The 19,957-nt window shown below is 40.1% G+C and overlaps 1 protein-coding gene across 2 annotated transcripts in view; it reads left to right on the top strand.

The window, feature by feature from the left end:
* Positions 1-19,957, top strand: part of PLB1 (phospholipase B1) — a 78,426-nt gene that overhangs the window by 44,971 nt on the left and 13,498 nt on the right. For both annotated transcript variants that reach the window (XM_085055034.1, XM_085055033.1), the window contains 14 exons: positions 3,410-3,461; positions 3,596-3,676; positions 4,783-4,848; positions 5,256-5,356; positions 6,194-6,275; positions 6,712-6,816; positions 8,463-8,558; positions 9,659-9,730; positions 11,600-11,671; positions 13,881-13,941; positions 14,622-14,680; positions 17,151-17,209; positions 18,515-18,558; positions 19,788-19,887. In XM_085055034.1, coding sequence (XP_084911160.1) covers positions 3,410-3,461; positions 3,596-3,676; positions 4,783-4,848; positions 5,256-5,356; positions 6,194-6,275; positions 6,712-6,816; positions 8,463-8,558; positions 9,659-9,730; positions 11,600-11,671; positions 13,881-13,941; positions 14,622-14,680; positions 17,151-17,209; positions 18,515-18,558; positions 19,788-19,887 — 1,050 coding nt within the window. The remainder of the gene's footprint in view (positions 1-3,409; positions 3,462-3,595; positions 3,677-4,782; positions 4,849-5,255; positions 5,357-6,193; positions 6,276-6,711; positions 6,817-8,462; positions 8,559-9,658; positions 9,731-11,599; positions 11,672-13,880; positions 13,942-14,621; positions 14,681-17,150; positions 17,210-18,514; positions 18,559-19,787; positions 19,888-19,957) is intronic.

Raw genomic sequence — 19,957 nt, 5'->3', positions numbered from 1 at the left:
GAGAACATGAATGTTTTTAGAAATTGAACATGTAACAAACTGATAAAGAGAAAACAGGAGTAAAACAAGATGAAATTTTGTGTAATTCTGGCCTCAGGTTTCTGGATAAGCTGGCAGGAGTGGACAAGACAGGCAGGGAAAAACAGTCTGGAATCTTAAGAGAATTACTAATGGTCATACATGGATTTTGGTGCATTGCAGACCTGGTGCAGTTGCAGCCTGTTCTGCCACTATAATAAGGATTTTGATGTCTTGCAGTCATCTGAATTTGGCTCTTTGCTTTCAGTCACACCTGGGAGGCTGCATGAGTTGAGCTTTGCTATATAGCTTATCCTAGAAATCCCTGGACACTTATTGAAAGTCAGTGCTGTTTAATTAACCAAACAGATGGCTGCTTGAATTCAGTCATAGTTTGGGCACAGAGTCTGGCAGACCATGCCTGGATTTGACATTGTGAATTGTTGTTACCCAGACCTTAATTTGTTTGTTTAAAGAAAAATTCATCTTGCTTCCCAAAGGAGTCTTGGAAGTGAAGTTCAGAAGCCAAGAGAGGTGTTTGAGTTTGCTGTATCTAAGCAAAGATTATTAGGATTTATCAGGGTTTTTTATTGCTCTCCTGTAGGCCTTGAGTAACTTCTGACTCATTCTGGTAATCTCATTAAATACTTGGATTTCCTGACAGAAGTAGGGTGCTAGGCCCGCTGCTATATCCTACAGCCCCCCAGAACTGAGAGAAGGCATTTTTTTAACTTGGTGGTGATTGAATGTATCTGTGTGTGTCAGTGAAATGTGCATCAGCCATTAATGGGAATTTATTAACATACTGAATGCAGCATATATCCAGATAACCTCCAGCTTTTGCTTGTTGCGTGAAAGAATGAGCTAGGTGCCTGTCTTGTATTCTTTATCTGTTAAATCCTAAAGAGGTATTTTGGTTTGGTGAGAGGACTTGAAACAGGATACACAACCTCTTAAGTCGCTGTTTTGACTTAAAACAGCTCATATCTGCAGCAACCAAGGCTATTAAACAGCTATTTTTTAGCTGTTTGAAATTATTTGATAAACGGTATTCTAACAAAAATTGCCTACTTCATCTGTACCAATTAGTTTTCTCTCTTCTCCTGCAAGTGACTGGACTGGATAAAGATTATGAAATTAGGTTATCTTTGCTTTGTAACCATGTTTTGTAAACATTCAGCAAGGAGACACAGACAACAATCATGCCAGATTTCTGCTTGTCTTCTGTTGTTTCTCTGTTTCATAACACTCTGCAGAAAGTTGTGCAAAAGTAAAGTCCTGTAAACTGCTATGCTAATATCCCTGAGCTCTGAGATACTTCTTCTGGGGTTCTGTTCTGTGATGTTTTGGCTCTTGATATACCTGAGAAGATTAATTCTCTGAATTCAGTACTCAGCTGAGTACTGAAATGTATTGGAACATAAGGAAATGTTTCTCCTGCTTTAGGTATTTGACCCTGGAATGATGATATAATCCAGCATTTATTCTTCATCCAAAACTGTCCATTTTCCAATTATTCACAGGGCAAAAAAAGTCCACCAGCTAATGCTGGCATTTAAGAATTTTTACCTGGCCTGTCTTGCTTTATGCTACTAGTCTGGAAAGTGCTTTCCGTAGGTGCTGGGACATTTCTGTAATCAGATAATTTTGCAGCCTTACCAGCTTATGGAAAGCAGGTATAAGGGTTTCTTAAAATGAAATCTGTGGCTGCTTTGAAGAGCTCTTTAGTGAACTAGATGAAAATGTAGCAATGCAGGTCTCATTCAGCAAAATGTTCTGAAGCCTATTTGCACTCGTTGCCAAAGTGTTTAAGTACACGATAGAGTTAAGGATAGATCTGAATAACATTGCTGAAGCAGAGCCTGGCTGAGATCTCTGCTCCCATGTGGAAGAGAAAAAGGAGGTTAAGAATTTAAGAGTGAGAGGAGAAAACAGGTGACAGGAACTGTAAATATCTGTATTTCCCATAAGCAAACTGTTTACGTTGGTCAAGATCTAAATTTGGTTGAAACCGCAGTTCAAGGATGGATCATTGCTGGCACTACTTCATTCAAAATGTTGTTAGATCTTGCTGACTGCTCTGGCTCAAGATGCATCAGCACCTCACTGACTGCATGAGAAATCAAATATTTTGTGGTCTGTCAGGTCAATAAGTGGTGTTTTCCTCTGTGTCAATATTGAAGTCGATACCTTAGCTTAGGGGTTTCCACAGTAAGAATAGAAAGAAATTGTGACTACTTGTAGCTTGTGATAGCTTTGGGATATAAATAAGTAGATCATGACATTGTGTGCATGTAGTAGTTCTTATCACTATTACCTTTGTCCAGTGTCTGTGTCACAAGTAGATGCATGACAGGGCTCATTCCTCAGTAAATGTTTATGTGTCAGTGTTAGAGCAGTACTCAGCTGGACAAGGATGGTGAGACACCTCTCTTTTTCCTACAGTAAACAAAGCATTGCAAAGGAGAGCTAAACTCTGGGTGCCATACAAAACAACTGTCATGCTTATTAAAGTCAGCTAATATGCTCCCAAAAATGATAGACAGCCAGTGTCTTTAACAAGAGCCCAGAGGGAGATGCAGCTCATTCCATTCCACAGACCTCCCTGAAAGGTCAAAGCTTTCTGACCCCATTCTCTTCTCTATGCATATTTGAAGACCAACATGTCAGGGCAGTCAAACAAAGCTGAAGCATTCAGCCTAAGTAACTCAAAACTCATTGCACTTTAGATATGTCTGTCTATCTGTATATCTATATATGTACACAAAAAAGAGAAAGTGCTCACCTGGCTGTTAGAAAATGGCAAGGTTGTCATCTTAACTTACTGGAGTAATCTTGAAGGCTTCTTGGATTTTTAATTACCCTGGAAAAATTGTGGGCACAGAGCTGTTTCACGTAGTGTGCAATTATGTACTGACTCTGGGTGCAGGCTACAAAAATGAGGAGGGTGTGCACAGTGAACTCTGAAACCTAAGTTTTTCAGGGGCATGTTATTCAAGAGGTCAGCAAAATATTGGGATGGAGGATTCCCTTGTTTTAGTCAGCAAGGAATAGATTGATTGCAGCCTAGCTCTACAGAGACCATCTGCCTACAACTGTTGCCATGTCTGGCTTTTCAGCTGTTTTAGGTGCTATGCACTGCAATAGGAGCTGAATTTATGGTTCCAGTTTAATTACTAAACTTGAATAAAATCAGTATTCAAGTTTGATTTACTGTTGATTTTATCACCAAGATGTGAACCTGTAATTTGATCACAGCAACATGATTATTGTACTGTGTCCTCAGTCAACCCTTCTCATATCTGGCAACTTGATTTAAGATGTCTGAAGACGTGTTGTTGATCTCTCAATACAGGTGTTTCTTTCACTCACTAATTCTCCTTCTTTCCAGGCACTTGCCAGCCCAAGCAAGAAATCTCGTTAGACTTATGAAAACTGATCAGGTGAGTTGTCTGGGACTCTGTCAATCTTACAGCACGAATAGAAATAGCTGTTGCTTCACACAACAACGCAATGACACCACATGCATATCACAAAGTTAAAGAAATTCAGACTCATTATTTTCTTTATTGCACAGAGGATTGACTTCAGTGCTGACTGGAAGCTCATAACGGTGCACATTGGAGCCAACGATCTGTGCAACTATTGCAAAGATCCTGTAAGTACTGGAATTGGTTATCTGAAACTGTACTGTCAGTGTGGAAACACATCAAGGGAAATCTGTGGTTCCATAAAGCCTTCATGGAGATAACATGAGTTATATATGGGCTGCTGTATGTTTTCATGAGGGTTGTTGCTGGCAGTACTCTGATATAAAAGGTTGCCAGCAAGAGAGTAGGGTGGTTTTGTTTTCTCTAGCTTACTCCAGGGTAAGAGCTACTGCCTTGGCTACTGTCTTTTGACCATAAGCAAAAAATGGAAGGGAAGAAAAGACTCACTCCTCTGATGTGGTAACTGCTCTGCTGCTAGCTTGGCCTCTTTAGATACCCAAGAACAGTTGTGGTAGTTCAAAGCAGTGCAACCCCACATTTGTCATCACCCCATAACTCACAGTGTAGGGAGCTGCTAGGAACAGGTGAGGTGTATATATGAGGGAAGTTGCTGCAGTGCTCAGTCTTATTTGAATATTATGCTTCTCTGGATTGTGGAGAAGCCTTTAGGGCTGCCATAAGGAGATCATGGGAGTTGAGTGGGCAGGCAGCAGGGAGAGGCCACCTTTCACTGCCAACTCTCACTCTCTTGCCTTTAATATGCTAACTTCTTTTGAGCATTTTCAATTCTTCTGCAACGCTCTGTGCTTGGGAAATGTGCTGCTTCTGCAGGAGCCTTGCTAGGCATCTTTGCTGCTGCTGCCAAGTTTTATAGCCTTATTTATAGCTATGACCTTGACTACCAATGATTTCACATAATTTTATGAGGGCTTATCAGATGGCTATGAGCATGCTTATGGCTGCTCTGTTTATGTTGTTCAGCTTGCATTCAAATTGAGTTCCTTCCTGCATTTTTACATGAAGGACCCAGTGGATTTAGGTTATATATGCTGCTATCAACAAGGTTTATTTTAAATCCAAAATTTCACTGAGTCTCCCTATGTTTTAGATTAATTGGTATGTTTAAAATCCCCAGTCTCTAGAAAGAAGCAAGAGCATTCTACTGACCACAGTGTCGTAAGGCAGTAAAGGAAGTGAATTATGTGACTCTCCAGCCTCCCAACCTGAATTCCTTGTGAGTCCATTTGACAGTCATCTCTTCTGTTTCTATCAGGTTCACTACTCAGCTGGGAATTACATCAAAAGGATTCAAGAAACTCTTGATATTCTGCACAAGGAGGCAAGTACTATGGAATTATCTCAGCATTCTAGCTCATACTGAGGCATGACTGATGCTAGCTCTTCTGTTTGTTTGATTTTGTGGGTTTTTTTTTTTCCATTCTGGTACCAAACATATGCTGTTGATTTCTACAAAAACACTTTCTTTTGTCTTGTCTATCTGCTGTAGTGAGATGCAGGTTGAAATGACAGATAGTAGCATTGAGCTATGGTGTGGGAAAAGAATCAAAAGCTGAATTGGGGAGTTTGGTGGGGGGGTTGTTGCTTTTTGGTTCTTTTTGGTTTTTTTGTCCTTCCAATTCTGGAGAAAGGGAAGGGGTGTCAAATGGCTGGACTTTGTGGTAAAATAAATGCACTGTGGGCTGTGTAACCAGTTTCTTCTAAGCTAAAGTCTGACTTACCTTTCAGGTTCCAAAAGCTCTAGTGAGTCTGGTTGATGTGGTGGATGTCCTCCCTCTGAGACGGTTATATGTGGACACTCCAGTTCAGTGCCCCACTTACTTGGCAGAGTAAGGCTTGTTTGACTTCCTTTTGCCCTGAGTTTACTGTTCATGTTCTTATTCCTTCCTTCTCTCATAATTTTAGCTGATGTTTAAAGGTAGCAGCACAGTCCTATGAATTTCCCAAGCAGTGTTGACATTACCCTGCCTAATGGCTTTTCCTTCTCTTGGCTTTGACCTAAGTGTTTTCCATATCTAGAACTGTACATAAGGTACACCTCGAAGGCTAGGGTTAAAGTTACTGATACAGGGTTCTTCAAGATGGGTTTGAAGTCCACAAACATTTGGATTTGCAGGCCTTTTCGTGGGAACGTGGTGTATTTGCAGAGTAGACAGGTTTCCCCTATTTCAGAGGCTTTAGTGCAATGGGTAATTTGCACTATTAGCTGACTTTTCAGACAGAGACAAATTCTCTGTCTTGGAAATGCAAAAGGAATTGTTGATTGGAAAGGTATCAGATCAGAGGTAATGCATGCAGCACATTTCAAAGACTTCTTTTCTCGTTCCAGGGGGTCTGATGTGCACCTCTGTCAATCTGCAGGGCCTTTGGATGCCAGGGTGTAATTAATGAAACAAATCATCCTCTGTGCAGTGTGCACTATTTTGATATAATGGGGTGTGAAACCAAAATTACTTAGAGTAGTATCATTCATGTGAGGCAGAAAATAAGACTGGGGTTTGAAATTACAATAGCAAGGGCAATAACACGTTTTCACAGAAACATGACTGTACAGGTTCTCTTATTACTCCCATATCATGAGGGCATTGGGTAGCAAAGGCTGGCATCTGCATTATCAGATGTTTAACTCTCTCTATTGCTGTTTTATCCTCTCACCTCTCCTGCAGTTATATGTGCAGCTGTGTTCTCACAGGAGAAGAAAACTCAGAAAATTTAACAATGGTGAGGGAAGCCACCAAAGCTTACCAGGTATGACTATCAAGAATGGTACAGTTACTTTATTTCCAGTAGAGGTGAGCTCTTGATTGCCAAAAAACATAACATATCAGTATTTTACCCAAACAATGAACTAAGCAGGAGGTTATTTGATGCTATCAAAACTTATCCCTTGACCAAAACTAGCAGCAGAGGTCTTCAGAAAAATTATGATTCCTAGTAGAGGTTAATCGGTGGGAGTTAAGTCACCAAAATCCTTTCTCTGACAAATAGTTTCAGCATTTTATTCCAGCCTTCTCAGCCCCTTTGCAACATTTCAGCCCTCTTTTGCCAATGCGTGTGGCTATTTTAAGTTCACAAGTAAAACTTCCTTTTGATTCCAGGGCTTTCAGAAAACCCAAACAAAGAAAACAATTATGATGCAGAGATGTTGTTGAAGTACTGCTGGTGTTTTTTTGGTTTTTTGCAGCTCGGCATTCAGAGACTGATTGAGTCTGGCAGATATGACACTCATGAAAATTTTACAGTGGTCATCCAGCCTTTCCTCCAAAATGTGGAGATTCCTCTTGATCAGGTATGATCTAAAGGTGATTTCTGCATTTAAAGGAGTAAGGGATAGGTATCTTACCTGTAGAGACTATATGCAAAATAGTTTCATCTTGTTCTGTGCTTTTCTTATGAGATGTTGCTGCTTTTTGGTATAGTACAACAGATTTCTTCATACAGTGAGCAGTTCTTAGTTTTACATATTGTTCTGTCAATATCAATTACTGTTTTGGAAAATTAATCAAAACCTGAATTAAGAAGTTTGTGTATATTCCTAAGGGTACATAAATATTTTTCTTTCTAAAAATACAATATGATTAATAAACAACAGAGTTATTAGGTTACACTTCTTAAAGCAGCATAGCTGCAATGCTCAGCAGAGACTATATCACTTCCCCTTTGTGCCACAAAACTAATTTTTCCCGACAAAAAGGGAAGTTTGATCTTGTGAAAATAGTTTTATGTAGTTCGTATGTATATGTTGATGTATATTTCAGTTCCTTGAATGGCAAGTTCCATTAAGCTATGAATCTCGGAAAACACTCAAACTTTCTCTAAAACTGAAACTATTTCCATATGCACCTGGAGCTAAGAGCAGAAGGGGCAAAATATTGAGCAGGGATTGCGCTGGCGTAATTGAACTGGACCGATCCTGAAAATATTCCCAATAATTGGTGAAAGTTTGAAAGGTCAAGATGCTGCTAGGGACAAATTTGGAGAACTAGCTGAAAACTTCACAGGCCTTTTGTTTCGTTTGTTGGTGTGTGAAGCTGGTGCCCATGAAAAGTCATCCCTAGGGATTTTGGTACTGAGTGTAGGGAACACAGAAATAAAAACAGAAGTAGCAAAATATTTCTTAACGTTTTTTGTAGTCCCACAAGTATTAGTTCAGATTTTAAAAAGTTCAGGATGCTCTTTTTATTTCTAATCTCACACAACATTCAAATGTTCCCGAACTGAAAACTCTGTCTCCAAACACAGCAAAAGATATGATGCAAGTTTTGGTAGTAGTCCTCTAAAAAGCAAGCCCAACCACACTGAATCAAAACCTGCTCAAATTTTGAAGAACTGCTCTTACCAAAAGAGTTGTTTCAGTCAAGTATGACCCTAATCTCAGTATTTGTGTGAGAGCCAAGCTATTTAAATTTCCAGACTCCATTTCCTTCAGATCCCCCAGTACCTGTATTAAAGTACAGCTTTGCTCAGAAAGGAAACTGCTCTGGTCAGCTTGGTCAGCCTGGCTGCCTTCCATCAAACAATTACTTGCTTCTTGATCCTTTCAAAACTCACAGCTGTGCAGAAGGTACTGCAGAGCATAATGTTGCCTGTGGTGCCAGTTCAAATGACAACTGGAACCAAGGTGAGGAACCCATCCTTACTGCAGAATCTGAAGAGGAACTGTACCTATAATTGAAAATGGTGGTTTTGCTGCTTCTGGGTGGATCTATCCCCATGGAGGCACCTAGTTCACTCTAGCTAGTGTTTCTGGTAGCTCATGGGTCTGCTGAAGTACAGTTTGTGTTGCCAGATAATCAGGAGCCTTTCTGCAATGGAGCAGGGAGAGCAAGTAACATGAAGTTCTCTTTGCTGGTTCTGATTTGGCCTCAGCAATGCCGAATTGGAACTGTGTGGATTCTTCTACACTCAGGATGTCCTTTATGCTTTTATTTGTAGGATGGGAATCCAGATGTCTCCTACTTTTCACCTGACTGCTTCCATCCAAGCCAGAAGGGCCATTCTCAGCTTGCCAGGGCTCTCTGGAATGCTGTGGTAAGGTGACAGGCTCTGCATATAATGAGATCTTCATCTAGACCTGACTACTATTAGTAGTAGACCTGATCTCTGTAATGAGCACTGCAATTAAGGCCAGGAAAATGCTGGACCTTGTGTTTGTCTCTCCTTAATTAGTTAAATACTGTCTGGCTTTGGGACTGCTCTGTGCCTAGAATCTCTTGGTTCTTAAAGCATGTGGCAAGGAGAGGGATGCCTCAAGTGCAGTCACAGTCATTGTGTGACTTCAGCTGAGCAACTTCAAGTCTTCTTCATCCGTTTTCATGCAAGGCCAGATAGCATTTCATAAAGATGATGTTTCTATGGGCTGCTATGGGAAACCACCAAATAAAGAATTGTAACTGCATCCATCAGTTTAAAATGGATTACTTAGAAGTTTGTTTTAAATCCGTATGTTGTTACTGTCTCATTAGGAATTAAAGTGGCTTTAATTCAGTTTGGTTTTACTACTTTTGGAAATGAGTTAAGCTCAATAAAAATGAGTCATTAAAGATGGCTTAAGCAAACCCATTTTATTTAGCATTGCAGTGCAGAAGGAGTCAGCAGTCAGAGGCAGTATTTTGGATCTTGAACTTCCATGTACTTCAGGATAATGTTTTAACAGCTGACATGATTGCTTGCAATCATCAAGCAGTACCTCTCATTAGATTTGGTATTATCTTCTACACATAAACAGCCTTTTGTTGGAGATGCCATCATACAGCTTAGCTATAAAAAATTGAGGGACTCTTAATGACTTTTGTGCAGGAAAGTTTACAACCTTGCCTTCTGGCAAAATTCCAAGGTACTTCATGTGCCTACCACAATCCTCCACGAGTTTAAACTGATCCACTGTAGCTTTCCACTTCCCATTTTAAGCTTCTTTTGAGAGTTGCTCTTTTGTTTTGCAGTTGCCATGTTCTTTCTGAGAAGTAGATGCCTTTCAGCCTTGGCTGTAAATCAAGGTCTGCAAATACAGGCAGCTTTATATAGATTTCAAAGGTATATTTAGGTTGGGTTTTTTTTCAGTTAGAATTGTTACACAAATGTAAGATGAGCTGACATGGTTAAAAAATGAGTTCTTTTGTCTTTGTTTCTAGTTACAGCCTGTAGGCCAGAAAGCTGATTCATTTGATTTCTCATCTGACATCGTCCTTGGCTGTCCAGCTCAGGTAAATATACCCATATTTTGGAAGGTAGCTATCAGGATGCTATACTGCTTGTGCTTTCTGCAGAGAGCAGGGGTTCAGTGTACCTGGAACAAGTTTACTTAAAGCTTTGTTCTCCGCTTACCTCTGAGTGAGCAGGTGTGCTCATATACCTGTGCTGGTGTCCCACAGCCATTTTGCTGTGCCATGACTACTGATTGACAACATGCTGATTTGTGTGTTTTCAGTTGTAGCAAAGGTTATTTTTTGTTGTTTGTGAAGTACAGAGGCAGCTCAAGCAGAAACAACAGAATGTACTACGTTTCCTTTCCTATCAAAATCAATGGGGTTTGGGCACCACAGCAGCTTTGAAAACACAGAATCTGTTGTCTCTTGAATTCGTGGCAGGTTGGTTTTCCTGGCATGATGCATAGCAGGGATACTTCAGACTCTTTGGAAGCTGCTTCTGCAGTTAAAAAACAAGCTGCTGAACTTGCAGTACAGTTGCTAGGTACCAGCACGTGGAAATGACCGCTGCAGGCAGCAGTAATTGGCTCCTTTTCTTCAGTAGTTTAAAGAAGAAGGCTGAAGAACTGAACAGATCAGGAAGCTGAGTTCTGAGTTCTCTTAGTTCTGGAGACAGGCATTCAAGTTATACATGAGGCTTTTGTTTGTATTGTGTCCATCCTGTCAGAGAAGGAAAATCTGCAGTTATTAACCAGCATATTTCAGAAGTCCTCAGATTAACTCAAATTGATCCCACTTCATTTACCCAATATTCTTTCCAAGCAGCTTAAATTAATTTAGCAACTTCTTCAGTGCCAAATAATCTGGATTTTATACTTCTTTCACTTCATTCACTCTTACTTAAAGATGTTGCTCTTCAGAAGTAGGCAAATAAAAGATTTACATCCCTTAAAAAGATATATGGCAAATTTTTGCAGAAATGGTATGCCTTTCATAAGCCAAAGTGCTGTGAAAAGGTAACTGATAGAAGTGGCAGTAGCCATGGAAAATTATTTGTTTTGAGAAAAGGTACAATAAAAGCCTGCTTTCCAGTTTTAGTGCTTTTTGAGACTTCATTATGGAGATGCTGAAATTTGTCTTAATAGTGGTAAGTGTGCATTGAGGTGAAATTATTTACCCTATATGATATAAAGATGCTTTTAAATACAGGCTGCACTACTAGGTGGAAAAAGTAACTACAAATTTTCCAAAGCAGACCTTGTAGGGAGCTAGGATCATTTCAGTAAGCAATAATTAACATCCTGAAAAGCGCTGTAAAGACCCTGCCAAGACAATCGTGGTGAGGCCCCAACATTGCTGCTTCTCCATCTATCTGACATGGAGAACCCAGGTACTCAGCTCGGATAATTAACTAGGGCTAGGGTTAGGGTTGAGAGATCTAAAGAGCCTGAAGCTCCTGGCACTGAGGCACTGGTAAGGGCCTCCTTAGGCTGTCACATTTGCGCTGCAACATTGCTGCTCCTCCATCTCTCTGAGCTGGAGAACCCAGTTGTTTGGTCCAGATAATGACCTCGTGCCCACCCTTCCACTGGCACAGATGAACTTTCCAGGTTTTTCTAGAGTTACATCATTACCTTTTGAAAATTCCACTTGTCTGATTACGTCTTTTCTCGAATGTCTGGTGATGTAAATGTTAAACTGCAATTGTCCTCTGACATATATGGGGGTTTTTTTCATAAGTTTCTCTACTCAAATTAGTGTTGTTTATTGAAAAATCATTGTTTCAAAGTCTAGATTCCAATTTCACAGCTTAGGCAATTAGTTTCTTGGTGATAGGATACCTTGACATCACTTGCTCTGGTTTGTGCCATGTGCCTTTTTCCTAGTTTCTTTTATTTCTCTTACTTTTATTTCCTCTTTCTCCAGAACAGCCCATTCCTTGGAACGTACAAGAATAGCAACTACACACCTGTGGAGCCCACTAGAGAGCCAATAGAGGTAATTGTTGCTCGTTTTGCTGCATTTTAGTCAAGCTCTGCAAAGTTGCATCTTGTCTTTTAAAACATCATCCTGAATTTTTAGATTATATAAGATATAACCAGCTTTTTGAAAGAGAATTCTAGCTTGCATTGCACTTTTTCCAATGTATACAAATTCTTTTCTAAAAGCCAAACAAAACTGATTATACTATTGGTGCAATTGTATCAAAACTGTAATCAAAAGTAATCTAAAATCCATAATTAATTTAGATAGCAAGTTCCCCACAGCATGGAGAAGTTATCTTAGACTCTTTACCTCCAGGTAATGTGAGGAAGGTTTACATATTCTCCTCTGGAGGCACTGTACTTCCTTACATTCAAGTGAGCTTAATTAGTAGAGGGCAGTCACCTTTACATATTGGATGTATGACCCTATACAAAGGAGATAAGAATTCCATTTTCAAAGAGACTTAATTTCCACCATGACTGAGAAGCTATCGTGAAGTAGGTTAAACAAACATTGTGTGCAGGACTTGAAGAAATGGAGCAGTTATTTGCTTGGCAGTCAAAATGGGCTGGGCTAGTTTGATATACTGGGGGTGCTCATGGCTAGCCCAATTATCAAAGTCTCTGTGTGTCTTGAGGGTTACAAAGAACAGCACTTATTGTCTTAGCAAGCCACAGTTTGCAGGATTTAAATGGGATTTTTGTCTGCAGAGGTAGAGTTATAGTTTTAATAGGTAATTCTTGGACTTCCACTGAATCTCAACAGCATCAGCTTTTGAAGTGAGAAAGGAAAGAAGCAGAGAGAGGGTAAAGCAACACTTTCCTCTCTGATCTAAAAATAATCCCATCTGTCCTTTCTAGCCTCTGCAGACTTTAATGGTTGATAGTGGAGCAGATAGATAGAGTACAACATTTTTTCACAAGAACAGATGAATTTGGTGTGATGTTTTTTAACAGCAACCGTGCTTTCTGAAGACCACTGGTCCATGGAGTTTCTCTCTGGCAGAATTGTGCAATTACAAAATAATTGAGGTGGAAGTGACCTCAGGATATCCCTAGTCTGACCTTCTGCTTCTAGCAGGGCTGGCCCTTAGATCAGTGTACACAGCTGTCATTGCTCTTGCAAGGGCTGGCTGCTGTAACAATTGTGGTTTTTCCCTTGATGCCTTCTTGGCTAATATGATTGCTCATTACCAAAAGGCAGCAGGAGGACATTAATCAGATCTCTCTAATCATGAACTAAGGTGTTCTGCAATGTCTGCTTGATTCAATTTCTTCAACTGGTGGAATATACACAATAACTATTATATCACCATAAAAATTATGGTAAAGTACAATTATTTAGAGCCTGACAGTTTTCTTTATTTGAAGTTTTAAAGCTTTGAAGTTTTTTTAAATTTTATATTCAGTAAAAGTAAGCCCTTTTTGAAAGTTTCTAGGGAAAGAATAGGTTCCTAGCAGGGTACATGGGGAATGATAATATTATAGTAGAGTGTTTAAGGTTGTTCCAATGCTTGACCACTCTTTCAGTAAAGAAATTTTTTCAAATATCCAACGTGAACCTTCCTTGGTGCAACTTGAATCCATTTCTCCTTGCTCCTTTGGTAGTTGCCTGGGAGAAGAGGCCAACTCCCATCTCATCACATCTCCTTTCAGGCAGTGGTAGAGAGTGATAAGGTCACCCCGAGCCGCCTTTTTTCCAGACTAAACAACCCCAGTTCCCTCAGCTGCACCTCATAGCACTTATGTTCAGACTTTTCACCAGCTAATACAATAATACATTAATAATATAATACCTTAATATAATATTATAGCTTTGCAGGGGATTTTATTGTTAATTTTTATTTGTTTTTACATCTGATATCTTCTGAGACAGAGCAAGACTTCAAACCTGGAGACCTTCTAGGTAATGGACAAAATTTCTAGGCTGTAGAGAAGGAAAAATAATCCTCCTTATGGTACTTTGTCATAAACAGTATTTGAAGACTAAATGTTTTGCCTTTGGAAAAGTTTTATGCTTTGGCTAGAAATGTCACCAAAAGTAATTATTGTTTGGAAGGTATTCCACAAAGAGGAGTAAAAGACTGTTGAGTGACATAGGCACCAAACTAGGATCTGTGTTTTAACATGGTTTTGCCCTTCACTGTACAACTAAAACATATATGAATTCCACACCATCTTTTAGCCAGAGGGTGAACCAATTTTGTAACTTCTCATTTCAGAACTGGGGTAGTGAACTGTCGTGTTCTGGACTTACTCCGTCTAGTCGTGTCCCAACATCAGGTGAGAAAGAACTCCTAAGCTAAAATCCCACGTGAGAAAAATTTCATCTTTTGTTTCTAAAAACAGTAAGATGTTGCACATCCTAGATGGAAAGTAAATAATAAAAGCTGATATATTTAGCAACAAAGGGAAAAAGTCTGTCTTGACATTCACAGTAAGTTCTGCATGACAACCAGTTGTGCTCTCGGTGAATAAATGTGATCCCATTTATCATACACATCATTTATCATACAGCAACATGACATTAAAATTTTCCATGAGGGTTAGTGACTTAGCAAGTTGGAGCCTACTCTGATAAGCAGCACATTGCACGTGCTGTACGTAGTTAGAAGGCTTTACAGGGAGATTTTTAACAGGAAATGTTGATCCACACCCCCAACCTGTAAGCCAATTAAAAGAGATTGTATGTATGGATGTGTAAACATATCTAGTCTGTTTCCATCTTTTATCTAAGCTGTTTTAAGTTCCATTTCTTTCCATATGAGTTTAGCACAGTGTTGCAAGCAAAGGCAAGAGGTTATGCCTTTTGCCTAGCTGACACACAGAACGTGAGGCTTTTTCTATGTAAAATTCTGCAAAAATGCCATCAGATTGGAACCTAAGACTTGCATGTTTATTCTATTAAACAGTATTTTGTCAGTTGTCAGTAATCCTGTTTTTATTCTCCTGCTTTTTTTTAGTACATGAGCTACAGCCTTCTGACATCAAAGTTGTAGGAGCACTGGGAGATTCCCTGACTGTGAGTACTGCTGTATTCCCATGTTTAGAAAGAGAAGAGCAGTTGTCGATTTCTACCTAGATGTTGTCACATCAGGCATCATCAGATAGAAAGCAAATTGCTTTGGCTTGGCAAAGCAAAACTCATCTACCTGGTTCAGTTTGCAAAGAAATAGCCTGAAGGGATATGAGTGACACTGGCAATTGTGTAATCCAGCAATGAATAATTCAGGCCAGGATGGAAATGGGATCCCATTCTCTATCGCATACAGTTTATTCAAGTGTTTTTGAAAAGGGAAATGGCTGTATTATAGAAATAGTCTCTTCTGACATGAAAAAAAAAGCAAAAGCAGTTGATACTTTTGATGCAATAAGACATTTTGCTGAAAACTCAATGGAAATAATCAATTGCACAATGAAGTGATTCCCACTTGACATAATTCTGATACTTCTGTCTTTCAGAATTTTACTTTCAGATGTTGCTTTCTGGGTTAGATATCTTCCAGATAAAGCTCTGATGTATGTCAAGTACCAAAAAATTGAGATTGAAAACAAAACAGTGGGCACAAAAAGAAAGGGTTCCAGAGAAGAATAGCAGGGAATACTGCAGATCTTCACTGAAGTTTTCTGAGATAAAGTTCTAGAATTACACAGCTCTACACAATTGTTCTGGCATGGGATGAAAGCAAACATTTGTGTCAGCAGTTTCCATGAATTTCAACTCCTGAACTAAACCAGTGCTCATTCAAGCAGCTTTTGTTCCTGTTGAGTTCAGAGGGACTTGAAGGGTCTGAAGCCCTTAAATGAGCAGGCTTATCTTACGGGCAGGTGTGCATGTCTTCATTATGCATCATGAGCCTCCTCATTAGCTCTGAAACTGATTTTGCTTGACCTGCTGTAATCCTGGTTTTCCCTGGTGTTGCAAAGCTTTGAGCTTTCCTTACAAGAAATCAGTAAAGACCCTCCAAGTCTCCCTCCTATCCACTTCCATGACCCTTGAAATGAATTGCTTTATTTCCTTCCCCACATCAAATGCTAGATATGTCCCCTGGCACATAGCTCTTATTTTTAAAATACTAATTCTTTTAATACATGAGATATCTCAGGGAGCCCTAGTCATGAGGGCCATGATGCTTTAGGTCTCTGTCTCAAGAGATGATTGAGGCAGTTTCTCATATTGCCGTTATTCATGCAGTTCCTACTAGTTGTCATTGCCACAGCAAGGTGTGTTTGGGGATTTTATTAAGTGATTTATTTGGGGGGCCCAGAAAAAATGGCAGAGTATTTCCCCCACACATACACATACTCACACCTCCCGCAGCAGCCGCGCGCGCTTCATATGGCATCACCATGCTTGGCACAGGGGCACTGCAGCAGCAAAGTCCACCAAGGCATTGATTGTCCTCCTGGTGCTTCCTACAAGATCCCTGAATGCAGTCAGTGTTTGTGGATGAAATGGTTGCTTGGCTTTTTGAAGAATTCAAAATTAGGTGTAGCCACTAAAAAACTGTAAAGCTGCAGGAGAACCCCTTCTCACAGTGGCCACCCTTGCTAGAGGTCCGTCCCTAGCCTGTGAGCTACTCAAACTCATAGCAAAGGTCTTTGTTCTGATGGCTTTATGTATTTATTTAATTTTGGAGGATATTAAAGTTCACAGTGTAGGATGGAAGGCTGTCTCAGTCTAGATACAATTGGAGATTAATGAAACATTTGTTGAGCAATTTAGTCATGTCACTGGTTAGAGTTCATCTGTCTGACATCTTAGCACCAATGCACAGTGAAAACACTAGATACACCAGCATGCTTATCTATACTGGCAAAAAAAATCCTGTTTACACCTCATCAAATCTGTGTGTTAGACTAGCAGACTGGATCCAGGAGAGGAAAAATGGATTATACACCAAAGATTTGTTTTCTTGGCAGATTAAAAAGTAGCTCCTCTGATTTATGTACAGCTAAAACTGGATGGGAAATTTTCATCAGTGTTTGGGGCTTTTCCTGGATTATTAAGTCTCTCAAAATCATATTTCTTCAGGAAATACCAGGATGAAGCATTTTCCATCAGAAAAAAAATCCAAACAAATACAAATCTGTTGATGTTAATCTGGGTCCCACTGGGTTGCTAAAACAGTACGAGTGGTAACTTTAAAGTCTTATGTCCTTGATCTTTCACTCTGATGTCCCCTGGCTGGACTATGTCTCCTCTGATGCTCTGTGGTCTGCTATCTAGAAGAGTTGCTTTTGCATATGAGGAGAAGCCTGGAAAATTAAAGTATGGGAGATGCAGGGCTGCCCACAGACCAGTGTGTGGTGGTGAATAAGGACACACACCACTTACACTAAAACTGGGATATTGTAAAAGCTTGGCTGGATGCAGAGTAATGTTACCAGAATGCTTCAGCTCTTTCAAAACATGATGTCTATCTTACCTAGATTCATAGAGCTTTTTTTTCTTTTAGAATTTTATCAGTTGTTACTTCCATCTTTTCCAGACTGCAGTAGGAGCCAAAGTACCTGACCTACAAACAGACTGGAATGGACTTTCCTGGAGGTGAGTGAAGATGTTTATTTTCTTCTTTCTCTATTTTTGTCCACACAGACTTAAAAGTGTGGGTCACCTGGTTGTGTAGTTACATCATTACGTATGTAAATTCAGGGGAAGGATGCCAACAGCAAGTATTGCTTGGTAAGAATTGGAGGAGTCAGAACCGGAAGAGAAAAAGAGTGATTTTTGCATGGGGGGGGTGGGTGGGTTGTGTTTGGTTCTGTGCACTTTTTTGGGGTTGTTTGTTTGTTTCATTTTTGGTTTTGATTTTTTGTTTGTTTTTTGTTGGGTGTTTTTTGGTTTTGTTTGGTTGGTTTGTTTTTGGGGATGGGTTTTTGGTCATTTTTGTCGGTTTTTAATTTGTTTTTTGTTGTTTGTGCGTGTGTGTGCATGTGTGTGTTTGCTAACCAGCTCTGATTGCTACAAGCGTGGTCCTGTGTCCCAGTACCTTTAAGCCTTTTGCTAGTCTCTCTAGAACTTATTCAAAATGTGGCTGTTGCTGTGATTATCTCCTGCAGTGTCTAATGCTAGAAGGTCTGAGTGAGCGTGGATTGGCATGAACCTGGCGAGAGCACTGCATACACACTCAGTGAAGATGTTCCAAATGCCTTTGTTATTGCAAAGTGGGCAAACAGTGCACATCAGAGGGTGTGAAGCTCAATATCCATGCTAGAAAGGAAAGAAACTGCCTGCTCCCTGTGGGCAGACGTATGGTTGATAAGTGTGTGCACATGTATACATTGCTCTCTTTGCTCTTTCTGCATCCCTCTGCAGGTGTCTGCAGGCATGGATATTTTCAGGAGGGGCTGCCAGAAGTGTGTAAGAGTGTATTGGCTCTGCACACAGACAAGTGTTTTGAATGGTAGAGGCAGGGGCTCTTTTCATAATCGGCATTGCAGAATTGCAAATAGGTATTTAATGAGTATTTAATTCAGTCTCTACTATGCATAACTGCCCACAAAAGTAGTTTCAGCAAGGTAACATGGAGCAACTTTAGTGAGGAAATATGCCTTTCTATGATAGGTATCCCAGCATATCCATATGAAAAATCAGTTCTCCCAATATGGTCTGTTCCCTGCCTGAAGGCGTAGCTTCTATCTTAGCTGATGCCCTGCTTTATTTAATGTGCGTTATCCTTTCACTACTTTCCCTGAACTCCTGTGGTTTATCTCCTTAGTCCTGTTTGAAGTAAGTTATTTGGGGGGATGGCACTTTTTCCTTTTTTGGGCTGCTACAACAACATATGGTGACAATAAGACAGATGGCTGCAGGATTAACCCTACTAGGTGATTTTGTTCTTTCCCTTTGTAGTATTGGAGGTGATGACACCCTGGAGATCCAGGCTACTTTACCCAGTGAGTATCCTAGAAAAGCAAAGGTTGGGTATCACACTGAAAGGCGTTTAAGTGGGTGCTAGAAAACATCTGGAAATGGTCATTCTTTTCTTGCTAACAGTGGGGATGCCCATCTGTTGTGGATATGAGCAGTTCATGTGAGTCACAGCTGAAATCCAGACTGACCAGATTAGCTGTAAAGTTGATTCAGGCCCTCGACATCACAGGACCTGCATGTGATTGTATCATCCTTTTGACCTAGAGAATTAGGAGTAAATATGCTGAAGGCGACAGAAGTTCATGGCAGACCTGCTCCTCCCTTATTTTTTGTGCTTTCTAGTGACTGACTGTAATGTCTGTGGACAAATGAAGGGTTATCAAACAGTTAGCGGTCCTTCTAGCAGGGTTGTCTACAAAGCTGTGGTTCTTCCTGATGATTTCAAGGTGCTACATAGCAGTGAAAAAAAATATCTAAAAATAATTCAATTTTTTTGCCCTAGTGTTCTGAGTAATTGGGCCCCGTAGTTGCCATAGAAACCACTAAGTGGTCAGTGTGAAAATAAATTGGAAGGGACTTGATTTACAATGGTTGATCTATTTGTATGTGATCCATGCTATGGAGCAGTTTGACAATACCTGACATTGTTAGTAATAAAATCTGATGTGCTTTGCCTTGTATCAGGCATATCACTGTGTTTGAAAAACACAGAAGGCGCAATTCATTTATGCATTATAAATGAGATTCCATAAAGAGGTTTCAGACTGCAATACAGACACAGTAACAATAACAGTTTTCAGACATCATGCTTCCCCACTGAAGGTTTCAGTGAAATCTAGAAAAATGAATAGAATTCACTTCTCTGCCACAAGTATTTTTATCTAGCTGGAGGAGTGAGAGGTAGAGGGCCATATTCAGGGCATCTGCTTCTGGTACGTGAAAGAAAGTAACCCTGAATACTCTGACACTTTAATTAAAGACTGATGATTTACCTGAGATCCACAAATGCATCTCCTGGGCCACCAGACCCTGACTCCTCAGACCTAGGGAGAGAAATAATTGCAGTGATGAAATTTGGACAGTAACTAGTCTTCAAAGCAGGTGTGTCTCTAGCTTCTGTAAAGTCATAGTGAACGAGGGGAAAACACAGATCTGTATTCTCACCACTCAATTGGCTCCTGCTTCTGCATGCAGGAGGCAACGCTTCTGGTTGTACTGTGAATGGTTAAACACTGTGGTTTTTCTTTTTAAGACATCTTGAAGAAATTCAATCCAAAACTCTTTGGCTTCTCCACTGGCAGTTCTAAGGAAACAGCTGGATTCAACGTTGCGGAGAGAAATGCCGCCGCACGGTAAGGACAATCACTAATGAGAAAGGGCAAAGGAGTGAGAAGTGATGGACTGGCAGGTTACCTCTGTGAT

The sequence above is a fragment of the Lichenostomus cassidix genome, chromosome 3 (assembly GCF_008360975.1).
Source record: "Lichenostomus cassidix isolate B80296 chromosome 3, HeHo_3.0, whole genome shotgun sequence".
Lineage (NCBI taxonomy): Eukaryota > Metazoa > Chordata > Aves > Passeriformes > Meliphagidae > Lichenostomus > Lichenostomus cassidix.
Note: the sequence above shows the minus strand (reverse complement) of the source record. Positions and strands in the feature narration are given on the sequence as shown.